General features: G+C 42.7%; 1 protein-coding gene across 12 annotated transcripts in view; it reads right to left on the reverse strand.

The window, feature by feature from the left end:
* CGNL1 (cingulin like 1) overlaps nucleotides 1-15258 on the reverse strand; it is a 204447-nt gene that overhangs the window by 104623 nt on the left and 84566 nt on the right. For 7 of the 12 annotated variants that reach the window (XM_084969071.1, XM_084969092.1, XM_021094676.2 and 4 more), the window contains exons 2-4: nucleotides 4020-5612; nucleotides 3153-3247; nucleotides 1535-1637 (exon numbers count right to left, since the gene is read on the reverse strand). In XM_084969071.1, the coding sequence (XP_084825197.1) occupies nucleotides 1535-1637; nucleotides 3153-3247; nucleotides 4020-5597 (1776 nt within the window). In that variant the 5' untranslated portion in view covers nucleotides 5598-5612. Of the gene's footprint in view, nucleotides 1-1534; nucleotides 1641-3152; nucleotides 3248-4019; nucleotides 5613-15258 lie in introns of all 12 variants that reach the window. The other 5 variants (XM_021094667.2, XM_021094685.2, XM_021094658.2 and 2 more) reach the window with 1 other exon arrangement.

A 15258-nucleotide genomic window follows, 5' to 3' on the forward strand; every position in this document is an offset into this window, starting at 1 on the left:
TTTATATATATAGTTTTTGAAGTTTGCTGGTGGCTTAGCAGGTTAAGGATCCGGCATTGTCACTGCTGTGGCACAGGTTTGATCCCTGGTCCAGGAACTTCTGCATGCTGCGTGTGTGGCCAAAAAGTAAAATAAAAATAAAATATATTTATTAGATAAATGCTTTTATTTGAGAGCAGAAGTCATGGATTAGCTAAGTGAGAAAACCGAACAGTAAAAAATAAAGAGTGGGTGATTCCCAAAAATATCCTTTATTTCTATGTCTCCAAAGGTGAAAACCAACCTATAGACAAGCTCCCTGTTTACCTGCCTCTATGTATCTTCTCCTTCCTTCCAGTGCATAATTCCCCCCAGAAGAGAAAAGAGATGCCCAAGCAAGAAACAGGTCCCAGTTCAAGGTGGCGCAGAATTAGGAGACAAGATTTCAGTCATCTTTCTTAAATTCAGGGCACAAGGTATGTCTAGCATATAGTAGATGTTAATCAAATAAGAGATAACTCTCCCATTAACACAACAATCTCTAAGCCCCAACTCAAATTCAGTACAATAAACTACACAGCAGTTTTTTAAAAGAGAATTTGGCTCCACTCCACTCCTTCCTTTCTCTTCAGCCCATGCTGGTTGCCCCACCAGTTTCTTTTCTGTATTTTCTGTTCTGGTTTTCTTATTCCTTATTTTCTCAAGTTTGAGAGCTTGGGTTCATATCTACCTTTTAAATCTGCCTACAGGAGTTTTCATTGTGGCTCAGCAGGTTAAGAACCCAACTAGTATCCATGAGGATGAAGGCTTGATCCCTGACCTTGCTCAGTGGGTTAAGAATCTGGCATTGCCATGAGCTGTGGTGTAGGTTGCAGATGCAACTCAGATCTGGCATGGCTGTGGCTGTGGCAGAGGCTGGCAGCTACAGCTCCGATTCAACCCCTAACCTGGGAACAAAAAGAAAAAACGACAAAAAAAAAAAAAAAGTCTATGATAATGCTAGGGTTTTCCATCCAATGCTTCATTTCTTTTCCTTTCCTAAATTTCACCACCTATTTGTTTCATCCCATTATATTTTACAGATTTTTAAAAATAAAATTTCTTGAAGTTCCCATCGTGGTACAACAGAAACAAATCCAACTAGGCACCATGAGGTTGCAGGTTCAATCCCTGGACTCACTCAGTGGATCTGGTGTTGCCATGAGCTATGGTGAAGGTCGCAGACACAGCTCAGAGCTGGCGTTGCTGTGGCTGTGCTATAGCCCAGCAGCTATAGCTCCAATTGGACACCTAGCTGGAACCTCCATATGTCGTGGGTGTGGTCCTAAAAAGACAAAAATCATATAAAAAATTAAAAAATAAAATTTCTTAAAAACCTTTACAGAAAAAAAGCAGGATGCAAATTAGTAATATATAAAACATGCTCTACTATCTTTGATATAGCTCACTACTCAGGAAACTTGCCACTTACTGCTGTAACCAAACGTAACCAAGGAAAGCAGTTTGCCATGGTCCATGTGAAATGCCTTGTACTAAATGCAGAGCTTTGACTTACTTGATTATTTCCTTGTGTACTCCCTGCTGCTCGAGACTTCAAAGTCTGGATTTTCTCAAAGACCAAGTTGACCTTCCTCTTAGTAGCATCATCATTATCGGTGCTTCTGGAAGAAAGGCAGCAAAAAAAAAAAAAAAAAAAAAAAAAAACAATGATGGCACGACCATTGATCTCAGACGATTTTACATGCCAGGATGCACAAACAGCAAGCCCTTTAAAAGGATAAATTGCAAGAGGCATGAATTAATTAAGGCTGTGGACACAACCAGAGAAAGGAGAGCAGGACGGATGATGTATTTTTCTCCAAATTAATTGTTCTATGTTACCATTTGATTTGGAAGAAGGGTTCCAAGAACATTCTAAATAAGCATGGAGAAGACATCCAATGACAATTAAGTAATTCGCTGTTTGCTTGATTCAAATGACTTGTATTAATTCACTCCAACAAGGAACTTCTCCGGAAGGTGTGTCACATTAGGAGTGATCCATAGTGATGTTAACTTGTTTTAGTTTATGTTTAAAAAAATACATCCCTCAAGCCAAAGTTGTCAACAAGGCAGTCCTTTGCCTAAACTTTCACAAGCAAGGGTCATATAAAGTTCTATTAATGTCTTCCATACCTTCTATCACACATACCTGGCACTTAGGGAAAAAAATTTAAAATAAGTTTCCTTAAATAAGTGCCTCTCACTAAAGTCTGTGTTATCAATCTCTCAATAAATCGTAAGCCAAAAAAATAAAAGAAGGTAGAAAAAGTATTTTAAATGCTAAAAGTTCTTCTACTCTTCATGGAAAGACACTAATAATGGCTTGTTAGTTGAAAGAATCTCTTTATGAATTTTTTTCCCAAAAGAGCCCCCATCTTATATTTTGAACCATTTGGTCAGCTCTGCATTACTGACAGACTATCTTAAGGCACAATACAAAACTATGAAGTGTTTTGATACCAATGAGTATTTGCCAAGTGACTTTCAGTCATGTCAAACGACAAAGCTTTTTTTCTTTTTAATCATATCTGATGAGAGAACTGAAACAGAAACTTCAAATTCCTGGCCTAGAATTCCAGCTCAGTTGCAATCTCAGAAGGGACTGAAAACCAGATTATTCAAACTCAAACCTCCCAGATAAGTAAGTGGAAACTACAGCTTTTAAATGACTCATACGAGCTTTAAAAATAATGGAAGCAGGGGCTCCTGGCCAAGGTCAACTCTGGGGAGGGGAGAAGGATGTTTCATTTCTAACTTCTAACAAGAGGCGATGGATTACGCCTGTGTGCACATGGGCACATTCAAGGTGATGGCAGACTCAACTGAAAACTGAAGAGTCCACCTTCTTCGTATCTTTGAATTTGTTTCTGCAACAGTAAAGTGTCATTTTAGAAACATACCATTTTTAACTTTTCAAGAATGATGGCCTTTCCTATACTTGCTTCCCCTGCTCTTCACCTCCCTCCACCTGAAACTTAAACGCTGTTATGAAAACTCCAGCCATGGAGTCTGAACCCTGAAGTGGCTCACACAGGGCAAAAAGGAAGGGCAAAACCCAAGGTCTCAGCAAAGAAAATTCAGAGGCCCACCAGAAAGGACAATACTTTGTTCCTTGAAGGAAAATCACTAACCCTTCTTTGAGGTAATTGTAAAGTATCTGCTTGGCCGTCTCCTCATTGGTTTGCTGAGTGAGCTCTTGCTGACCTTTTAACAGATCCGGTGTGGCCTGGAACACAATGTCTGTTATTAGATCACAGGATGATGTTTTCAGCAAGAAGACAAAACTCTACAGCAGAAGCTTCCAAACACATTTCTACTTTCAAAAAACCATTCCTCAGGTAAGGATGCTCATTACAACTGGTTCCACCACTTAGTACCTCTGCAACCTTGGGCAAGTTGCTTAACTTTTCATCACCTCAATTTGCTTGCCTAGAAATAGAGGTTAACAGCACCTACCTTCATAGGGTTGGTGCGATCCTACAATATATAACAAATAGCACCTGGCACTTACCAGCCTTATTATCATGGTTATCATCATCATTATTTTTTATTGTTACTACCAAAACACTAAACGTACCACTTAAATAAATTCCATCACTTCAGGATAAACCTAAATTAGGATTAACCTAATTTCTCAGAACAGGAATTAACCCAGTCACTCAATGTCAAGAGAAAAATTAATACAGCTAGCAAACTTAAGCATGAAGCCTCTTCATTTTGGAAACAAATTTTGCATACATTCAGATTTCACACATACACAAAGAGAAAAATCAAGCCTCTTTACAGTGTTCGACAAGTTACTTTACAAACAAAAACGCAGTGGGAATCCAATGGTAGTTAGAAAACCAAAGCATTGGCAGTGTGGGTCATAATCTAAAGGGGAAAACTCTAAAAAATATATTGGAGGGGCAATTACTGATTCAAGAGGGAGAAGAGGTATTTCTACCGCCAGAATGTAGATCTCTGAGAAGGATAAAAAAGACTCCCACTCGTATTACCTGAGTATTTGAGGCAGAAGTAAATGTCTTCACCGAAATCCTCTTGGTACCTGAATCAGGGGAAGTTGCCAGCGGCCGATTCTGTAACATCAACGTGGCAGTGGCTGTTTTGATTTCCTCCTCCTTCTTATTCTGTGCTGGGAGGGAGGATGTGCGCACAGTCGGACTTTCCGGACCACCTCTGTTTTCTGGAACTTGTCCATCTTTGTTCTGTGGGGACAGCCCGGGCTGGGCCCCCTGCAGCCGAGCGAAGGCGCGGCCCATACCCTGCTTCCCCCGCTGCTCCTGCGCCTGCGCCCTGGGAGGACACACTTGCGAAGGGCGCAACAGGTGCTCGGTGGACTTGCCCAGGTTCCGGCTGAATTCACTGAGGTACTCTGAGTTCCCTTGGAGACCGAAAGGAAAGGCACTATCCACGCTGCGGGACCTCTTCCGGTCTTCTGGGTTGATCCTGTTTCGCTTCCCAGACCTGCCTCTTCTCTGCAGCCCAGATTTTTGGTCAAATTTTTCAATCAACTGATCGACACCAGGAATCGACCCCGTATCAATATCCCGCCCAGTTCCGGGCAAGAAGGGGATATACCTTCTGTTTTCATGACGATTCACATTGTCGGCATGGATGGCACATTCCTGATCGTCGAGTAAAAATCTGTACAAAGAGTTGGCCGAAGTGGGAGTTGTGGATGAGGAGGACGATCTCCGGGACCGGGCTCCATCCAGGACGGGTCCTGCCGAGTCCTGGCGCCGGAAGGGGAGCACGTCAGGCCTGGTTTTCTTGGCTTCCGGGTGGGTGTGCGGGCCGTGGGTGGGTAGAGGCCTCCCGCCAGGGGAAAGGGCCTCCTCTACCTCCTTGCTGCAGCTCTGCACATTCACGCACACCGAGGTCTGCTTCTTGGGGTCATCGATGACCACAGAGCTGCACAGTCGAATGGCCGTCACGCTGGATTTGGCTGGGTCTTCCAAGGGAGGGCTGGTCGGCTGCAGCCGGCTAGGTTTGGACAAGCAAGTCCAAGCCTTTTTATTGTTGGTCCCTTCTTCCGTTAAAGCTTTTAGCCAACTACTCTCAGGAGGCTGGTGATTTTGTAAGTGCCACTCATTCTTTTCAGGATCATAGGGCTGTAAAAGCTCTGGATGCCTCTGAAAGTTTAGCACCGGAGAGGGCTTCACTAGCTGCTCTTTGCGTTCCAGAACTCCATTCTTGCCCTCCAAGAGAGAGGATTGTTTCAGGTTTCTTACTGGGCTGGGTTGGGCGTATGGGTTTTCTGGGAGCTGCAGTTCTTCTGCACTGTTCTCCTCCAGCACAGACCCGTTGTTGGAATGGAGAGGCAGGTTGTTTATCATTGGAGGTGGAAATGAAGGCCCGTTTTCGGAAAGAGATGCGCCTGCCAGACACCGCTCTGTGTTATTGAGGACTATGTAGGGGTGGCCGTCGATCCCCTGTACCCGAATACTGACCCCGTAGGAGCCTGTCTTAGCGTGCTGGGAATTCCTTGGTTTTTTGCTTTCATCACTTGCAAGTCTCAGATGGACGCCGTATTCCTGCTGCACATGTTGATATTCACCAAAATACAGCTCCATGGTTCACTGTTCCCACTACCAAGGAAAGATGGGGTAAAAAGAGGGCATTAAGTTAGAATTACATCTGTTTAAATGAGGATTATGAGGGAAAGTGTCAAAGTTCAAGAAAAACAAAACACTTCAAACAGCAAGGACACTTCAGAGCCAATTGCTCGTCCAAACAGGCCTTTCTGGATGCCCATGGGTCCACGTGACCAGGGTGTTTGTCAACACTGGGCTTGAACCCTGGCCTTAGGGTAGATAACTGGCAGCTGACCTGACACCTTTTGCAGAGCTTAATTATTCTGTTTCTAGCTGACGGGCTGTGCTGGTTGCCTTGTTTTTTCCTTAGTTGGTTTCCTCACACTTTATACTATTTATTTTTAACCAGTACGATGTTCCAGTTACCAGCATTTGAGAACAAGGTACTTTTCCATGAATTAATGAAGAGCTAAGGCTTTCTGATGTTCACCATTTTTCTTTTTTCCTATACTGTTAAATTTCCTGTCAAAACAACTCTGTCAGGCTTGTTTATGTGCAACCCTGTTTTGAAATTTTTATCATTATTTATTTGGATACACTGTGTAAAATTTTTACTTTAAGGCAGCAGTTGTTTGTGAGAGTGACAATGAGAGTCAACGATTAAAAATAATTTTCGGAGTTCCTGTCGTGGTGCAGCAGAAACAAATCTGACTAGGAACCATGAGGTTGCGGGTTTGATCCCTGGCCTCACTCAATGGGTTAAGAATCCAGAGCTGCTGTGAGCTATGGTGCAGGTCAAAGATGCGGCTCGGATCCCATGTTGCTGTGGCTCTGGTGTAGGCTGGTAGCTACAGCTCCTATTCGACCCCTAGCCTGGGAACCTCCACATGCCGCAGGTGCAGCCCTAAAAAGCAAATAATGTAATAATTTTCAATCTTTTTTAAACCAAAAAAGTCCAAGTAACATAAGGATCTGGAAAATGCCACTGAAAAACTGAAGACTTGGGGCTTTTTGTGACAGAGCCTAATGATAAGAATCACTACCTTCACCTTTCTGGTGTGTGGTCATCCTTGTCAGAAACTGCACGCACCTCACCAGGCAGGACACCCAAACCACCCACACTCTGACCAAAAACGTACTTCTGTCACTTAGAAAAACTCCAACAGCCATAGAGATGCAGGAACCAAAGACACAACTGGTCACAGAAAACAGCTATCTCATTTCTCTGTCAGTGGCCTTTTTGAGTGTTCTTTCTCTTCTGGAATCAATCTGGTAGCATATTTTCCAAGAAAATATTTTCACATTTATTTACACAAAGTTTTGCAAAGCATAAATCATTTCATCTCCTCTACATCTATTTCTCATTATCTAGTTTTATTTGTGCTCTTTTCACCTATTTTTTTTTCCCACTGTACAGCAAGGGGATGAAGTTATATACATTTTTTTCCCCCACCCTTTGTTCTGTTGCAACATGAGTATCTAGACAAAGTTCTCAATGCTACTCAGCAGGATCTCCTTGTAAATCTATTCTAAGTTGTGTCTGATAAGCCCAAGCTCCCGATCCCTCCCACTCCCTCCCTCTCCCATCAGGCAGCCACAAGTCTATTTTCCAAGTCCATGATTTTCTTTTCTGAGGAGATGTTCGTTTGTGCTGGATATTAGATTCCAGTTATAAGTGCTATCATATGGTATTTGTCTTTGTCTTTCTGGCTCATTTCACTCAGTATGAGAGTCTCTAGTTCCATCCATGTTGCTGCAAATGGCATTATGTCATTCTTTTTTATGGCTGAGTAGTATTCCATTGTGTATATATACCACATCTTCTGAATCCAATCATCTGTTGATGGACATTTGGGTTGTTTCCATGTCCTGGCTATTGTCTCTTCACCTATTTCTTGATTATGCAGGTAAAACATACATCTACATACTTTTTTAATTGAGCTAGTTCTTTAGGGTAACAACAATTTATCAATCATTTCTATTTTTAAAATTCTTATTGAGTTCTAGTTTGATCATTATTTCCTTCTGCTTTCCTTTATTACATTTCAAATTTCATTCATGCTTCACTTGTTTATTTTCATTCTTTAATTTTAGTCCATAAATTGTGCTATGTGACTGTGTCGGGAATTTGTTGGTTCCTACTAATGAACGGACCCAAAAATTTTCCCCCAGGGAGGTCCCATCGTGGCTCACTGGGTTGAGAACCCAACTAGGGAGTTCCTGTTGTGGTGCAGTGGAAACGAATCTGACTAGTATCCATAAGGATGTGGGTTTGATCCCTGGCCTCACTCAGTGGGTTGGGAATCCAGCGTTGCTGTGAGCAGTGGTGTAGGCCAGCAGCTGCAATTTGACCCCTAGCCCGGGAACTTTCTTATGACACAGTATGGCTCTATAAAGAAAAAAAAAAAATTCCCCCAGAGATAGGAAGTCCAGAGTTAGAAAAGATGCCAGGGTATTTTTGAGGAACACCTCTTTTATCTTTCTACTCTACTACCTTTAGCATGTATTAGACACCTTATGATTACAAGATAGCTGATCCAGCATGACATACATCAGGTTTATTAGGCCTAATAGGTCAACCTTTTTTTTTAATGTACATTTCAGTTTTTTTGGTTTTGTTTGTTTTTGTTTTTTTTTTTTAGCTTTTTTAAGGTCACATCTGTGGCATAGGGAAGTTCCCAGGCTAGGGGTCCAATCGGAGCTGCAGCTGCTAGCCTATGCCACAGCTATAGCAACGCCAGATCCAAGCTGTGTCTGTGACCTACACCACAGCTCACAGCAACACTGAATCCTCCAACCCACTGAGCAAGGCCAGGGATTGGATCCGTATCCTCATGGATACCATACCATATCCTCAGATTCTTAACCTGTTGAGCCAATGGGAACTCCCTCCATATATTTTTAAAATTTTATTGGAATATAGCTGACTTACAAAGATGTGTTAATTTCAGGTATACACCAAAGTAAATCAGTTATACATATACCTACATCCATTCCTTTTCAGATTGGGCCAACGTTTTTAAGGTGCTTTCTTGGAAGCCCCACCCAGACCCACCAATCCCTTTCATCCTACTGGTATGAATTTAAACTTATGGCCATCCTTGCTGAAAGAAAAGGTTAGGAAAGAAGGGGGTTTTAGCTGGTCACTGACACTCTCAAAATCAAGGTTTTTTGGTTTTTGTTTTTTGGGGTTTTTTTTGCTCTTTATGGCCCCACCTGCAGCATATGGAAGTTCCAAGGCTAGGGATCGAATCAGAGCTACTGCAGCCAGGCTACACCACAGCCACAGCCACGCTGGATCCAAGCCATTATCTGTGACCCACACCAGAGCTCATGGCAATGCTGCATCTTTGACCCAGCGAGCAAGGCCAGGAATCAAACCGAATCCTCATGGATACTAGTCAGGTTTGTTTCGGCTGCACCACCATGGGAACTCCCTCAAAATCAATATTCTATTAGGAAAAAGAGAAAAGAAAATGGACATTGGGAAGGCAGCCAACAGTCTCCACCACAGAAATGTTTCTATTATTTTCTAGTTTCAATCTGTGGTTTTGAATTCTTGACTCAGGATTGTTCAGGGGAAAGTTTTTTTTGGCCACACCTGAAGCATGCAGAAGTCACAGGGTCAGGGATCAAACCCAGGCTACAGCAGCACCCCGAACCACCTACTGTCAGATCCTTAACCCACTGAGCCACCAGGGAATTCCCTGAGAAAGTATTTTCATGTGCAGTATGCTTGCTCTGTTGTTTTGGTTTGGAGGTTCTTTACTTCTGTATGTTGTTATTTTCTATTTGCATTGTGTTATAGTCAGAAAATGAGGTCACTATTATTTCTTTTTAAATATATTGAGGTTTCCTTTGTGGGCAGATATATGGATAATTTTTGTCAAAGTTTAACTGGGTGCTGCTTGTAGTCTCTATTTTAAGGAATGGCATTCAAAATAGATCTATTAATATGACCTTACCAATTATTCAGTTCAGCTCCAGTTCCTCTTACTGAATTTGTCTGTCTGATTTGTCTTGGGCCTTCCTAGATACATTCATTTCCTATTATTGGCTTAGGTGCTATCAGTTTTCTTGGTGATTATCTTTTAAATATAAAACATGTTAGGAGTTCCCATCATGGCTCAGCAGTAATGAACCCAACTAGTATCCATGAGGACACAGGTTCGATCCTTGGCCTCGCCCAGTAGGTTAAGGATCCAGCATTGCCATGGGCTATGATATGGGTTGCAGACACAGCTCGGATCCTGTGTTGCTGTTTGTAATGTAGGCCAGTGGATGCAGCTCTGACTTGACCTGTAGCCTGACAACTTCCATATGCTGTGGGTACAGCACTGAAAAGGCAGGGGGAAAAAAAAGAAATTAGACATTATCACCTCTGATTTTACAGATAGGAACAACTTGAAGAGGGCCATTTTCTGCAAGATTCATCATCCCACCAATTCCAATTATTTCATAATAGCTACTTTTATTTTCAGTTATACTAACATTTTTAAATTTTTAATCAAAATAAAACAAGATTTACAAGATACAATGAAAACCTATACCTTCCAACCTCTTGTCCCCAATTCCAACCACATTCCTCAGAAGAAACCTACAAAGTGTAGGCATTCCTTCTAGTATTTATCCCCATGTTTTTAAGTAATATGCCTAGCTGCAATGTCTTAATTTGTGATTTTTATATATGGTAGATGACACACATATACATGTGAAGTTCTCATTGTGCTAGCTTTCCAATAGTAAAACTATGGGCCAACTGTGTTTACATTATTGTGATTATATAAATATTATCCTCTAAAAAGCCAAATTGTAAACTCTGGTCATCTTTCTTCCATAATTGTAACTTTCCTAGAGGTAGTAATTGCTGTATTTACTTGTCTTGTTTTCTATATACCTAAGCTTAAATCTCTTCATCAGCTGTATCACATTCTGTTAGATGCTTACCAGTTTAATTTCCAGATGATGAAAATATCAGATATTTTGGTGATTTTTTTCCAATGGTGACTTCCCTTCTGCAACCTTTTTTTTTTTTTTTTTTTTTTTTTTTTGGTCTTTTTGCCATTTCTTGGGTCTCTCCCGCAGCATATGGAGGAGGTTCCCAGGCTAGGCTAGGGGTCTAATACGACCTGTAGCCACTGGCCTACGCCAGAGCCACAGCAACACGGGAATCCGAGCCGCGTCTGTGACCTACACCACAGCTCATGGCAATGCCGGATCCTTAACCCACTGAGCAAGGCCAGGGATTGAACCCGCAACTTCATGGTTCCTAGTCGTATTCGTCACCCACTGCGCCACGGCGGGAACTCCTCCCTTCTGCAAACTTCTATTCTCCAGCTCTACATTAAGGTTCAATGACTCTCTTCCTTTTGTGTTATATTGTTTCCTAAGTTTCATGTCTTCCTCTGTCTCAGTTTACCCAATCAGTCTGATGAAACACAGGTACAGTAACTTTTAAAGAAAAAGTGCAAGGGAAATTTTTTTTTTTTAACTTCTTGCACTTTGAAAACCGTGTTTATTCTATGCTTACTTTCCTTCTTTTTTTCCTTTTGGCCAGGCCCGCAGCATGAAGAAGTTCCCCGGCCAGGGATCGAACCTGCACCAGAGGGGAGTGCAGTGTCACTGCAGTGACAACGCCAGATCCTTAACCTGCTGCACCACAAGAGAACTCTTGCTTATTTCTGAACGACAGTCTAGCCTTCCTAGATTTAGAATCCAGGTTAGAAATCATTTTCCCCCAGATTTTCAAGTATTACTCTGTTATCTTCTAGTTTCCAGGGGTGGTATTAAAAATTGTAATGCTGGAGTTCCTGCTATGGTGCAGCAGAAATGAATCCGACTGGTAACCATGAGATTTCGGGTTCAATCCCTGGCCTCGCTCAGTGGGTTAAGGGTATGGTGCTGCCATGAGCTGTAGTGTAGATCACAGATGTGGCTCAGATATGAAGTATCTGTGGTGTAGGCTGGCAGCTGTAGCTCCGACTCAACTCCTAGCCTGGGAACCTCCATATCCCATAAGTGCAGCCCTAAAAAGCACAAAAAAAAAAAAAAAAAAAAAAAAAAAAAGAACTGGAGTTCCCGTCGTGGCACAGTGGCTGACGAATCCGACTAGGAACCATGAGGTTGCAGGTTCCATCCCTGCCTTGCTCAGTGGGTTAAGGATCTGGAGTTGCCATGAGCTGTGGTGTAGGTCGCAGAAGTGGCTCGGATCCCGTGTTGCTGTGACTCTGCTGTAGGCCGGCGGCTACAGCTCCAATTAGACCCCTAGCCTGGGAACCTCCATATGCCATGGGTGTGGCCCTAGAAAAGACCAAAAAAAAAAAAGAACTGTGATGTTGATATGATATCCTTTCCTCTGTATATACCCTGTTTATTTTTCTCTGAAAGTTTCTAGGACCTTTTCTTTGTCTTTGGTGTTCTAAAATTTCACAATGATGTTCCCCAGTGAGGATTTTAGCAAATTGGGCACTTTCAGAAAACATGAGCACTTAATATATTTCTTCCATTTAGAAATTCACTCCAGCTTTATAAAGTGTCCTTATTTATTTCTATGATAATGTTCATAGATCTTTTTGTTCTTGCTGTCTGCATCTAATATATTAGTAGTGCTGAACCCTTTAGACCAAATTTCATTTTTTTGTTCTACTGTTCCATTCTTCTCTAGTTGTTTTTATTTTTGTTTCTTCTCTTTTTAAAGCCACACCTGTGGTACACGGACATTCCCAAGCTGAGGGTCAAATTGGAGCCATAGCTGCTGGCCTACAGCACAGCAACACCAGATCTTTAACCCATTAAGTGAGGTCAGAAGTCGAACTCATATCCTTGTGAAGACTATGCTGGGTTCTTAAACTGCTGAGCCACAAAGGGAACTCCTTATTTCTCTTTTTTAAGTGCTGTTCTCATTTTATGCATGAAAATAGCTTCTCTCTGAGGATATTACTGCAATTTTTTTTTCCAAAAAATACTTTTTTTCTGCCATCTACAACATCTCAGTCTTCTGCAAGATATCTCTTTTCTGGTTAGTTTTAGTCCCTGTCTTTCACATTGAAAACCTTCCTAATATGACTTAGATCTTTGACTGCCAGACCTTATTTAATAGAGAAGTAGTAAAAGTAAATTGTAAGCTCTGTATTTATAGAAAGGGGTTATTAGCTGGTAAGCTTCAAATAAGAGGGATGAGAGGAATGCCAAGCTTTCCACTGAGGGACCCACACATTTCAGAATCTGGGGGTATATTTTTTTGGCCAAACCTGTGGCATGCAAAAGTTGCCAGGTCAGTGATGAATCTGGGCTGCTGCAATGACAATACCAGATCCTTAACCCACTGTACCACAAGGGAACTCCTCTGAGGGCACTTTTTTTCTGGAGCTATTTAATTTCCCAAGAAAAGAATCCTCCAATCTAGAGTTCCTGTTGTGGCTCAGTGGTTAACCAACCCAACTAGTAACCACGAGGACACAGGTTTGATCCCTGGCCTCACTCAGCCAATTAAGGATCCGGTGTTGCCATGAGCTGTGGTGTAGGTCACAGACATGGCTCAGATCTGGTGTTGCTGTGGCAGTGGCATAGGCGGGCAGCTGTAGCTCCAATTCAACTCCTAGCCTGGGAACCTCCATATGCTGTGGTAGGTGCAGCCCTAAAAGGACAAAAAAAGACTGGGGTGGGGTGGGGGAAGAATACTACAACCCATTGTGGAGCTGCACAAGCCTGGCTGCTGGCCTATGAGACAGGGCAGGGGATGCACATGGACATCCCAGCTCAAATTAAACCTCCATTTTCTTTCTTTTTTTTTCTCTTTTGCTTTTCAGGGCCGCACCAGAGGCATATGGAGGTTCCCAGGCTAGGGGTCCAATTGGGGCCACAGCTGCCGGCCTACACCACAGCAACACAGGATTGGAGCCGCATCTGAGACCTACACCACAGTTCATGGCAACGCCAGATCCTTAACCCACTGAAGCGAGGCCGGGGATCAAACCCACACCTCATGGTCCCTAGTCAGATCCATTCCCACTGCGCCACAATGGGAACTCCTTAACCTCCATTTCCCATCACCTACACTTGCTTCCAACATTATTCCAACACAGTTTTCCCCAAGAAGAGACCTCCGGTCTATCGCTGAGGTGGGCAGGGGACAGGAGCAGGTGGCTGCCCACAGATCCAGGGCACAGAGGTTGCCCTGGGGGTATAAGTGATCCAGTTCTCAAGGTGCCTAAATAATGCCCCAGGTGTTGGCCCCTCACTCCACTTCACAGTAACCAAAGCCTTCCTCCCCTGAGCCGCTCAGCAGCTCTGCAGGCACATAACCTCCTCTCCACGATGCAGGCACCTTACATGGAAGTAACTCTCACCCCAGTTATCACCACTCCATCGTTTGCTTCAGAGCTCACTTCCACTGCTCCCCTGCCATTCTTTGTCTTTGGAGGTTTAATTTTTATCCCTTTACAATCTTCTGAATGGAATTTTGGGGAGTATTTTTGTCTTTTGTTTTGTTTTGTCTTTTCAGGGCCGCACCCGCGGCGCATGGAGGTTCCCAGGCTAAGGGTCGAATCGGAGCTACAGCTGCCAGCCTATGCCACAGCCACATGGGATCTGAGCCGTGTCTGCAACATACACCACAGCTTACAGCAATGCCAGATCTTTAACCCACTGAGCGAGGTCTGGGATTGAACCCACGTCCGCATGGATGCTAGTCGGGTTCCTTAACCGAACTGAGCCACGAAGGGAACTCCACTGAATGGAATTCTGAAAAGGGGATATATAGCTTATCTAGCTGAATGAGACTAATAATATTTGTAAAACACTTCAGTCCTAGAACAAGAATGGCAAACATGCCTTAGATGAAACAACACATGAAGGTCAAGACCAGATGACCGGCTAGGTCTTAAGCCCTGTTTCCGAGCAGCGCTGGCACATTTTATTCTGCATCTCTAACAGAGTTCATACCTATTAAAGTTTATATAAACATGTTTTAACAGAAGTGCTTCTGTACAAATTCATTCACTGCGATGCTTTTTAAAAACGGTATTTACTAAATGAGGTCATTTTACCCATCTATAATCTCCTCTTATGCTGACTCTGACTTTTCTATGAAAATATTTCCCCTAATATTTACTCATAAAATTCCTTTCTAGGGTTTTACAGTCCTTTTCATTAGTTGCTGCTACTACAGTCAACACTAATTACATTTCAACCTTTGAGTAAGGCTGCCTTGGTTTACTGCATTCTTTGCTCCCTGTCAGCAAATTAAGCTGTGTATGTGAATTTCATGAAATGTCCACAATTTGCATTTCCTTGACAACACACCTCAACTAAGTATTTTCAGGGAATGACATTTCTCAGCTGGGCACTGGTGTCATAAGCAGGTGTGGATTTCCTTCCCAATCACAGTGTAAACACTGAATTAATGATTGGATTTTAGGACAGCTGGTCTCGTCTCTGGCCGCTAGGCCACGTCTGGATCCTAACACACTCCACGGGCACACTTGTGCAGTCAGGGACTAAGCCCAATGGAGGGCTTACATAATCTGGCAGTAACTGCTGACCAAATGCCAGAATGTAACATTGTGGCACTGGGGAAATAAAAGTGGGGTTTTGGAGTGGAAATAATGCTTTTGGGAAAGACCACTAAATGATGATAATTGCTTTTAGTTAGCAAGATCAATGAGTGTGTTTGTGCGTAAGAACAAAGGGCTTAGCACTT

This window comes from Sus scrofa, chromosome 1 (genome assembly GCF_054392235.1).
Source record: "Sus scrofa isolate SSC_HxYL_T2T_F1_AM1 chromosome 1, Sscrofa_HxYL_maternal_Yorkshire_Landrace_v2.0, whole genome shotgun sequence".
In the NCBI taxonomy this organism is placed as follows: Eukaryota; Metazoa; Chordata; class Mammalia; order Artiodactyla; family Suidae; genus Sus; species Sus scrofa.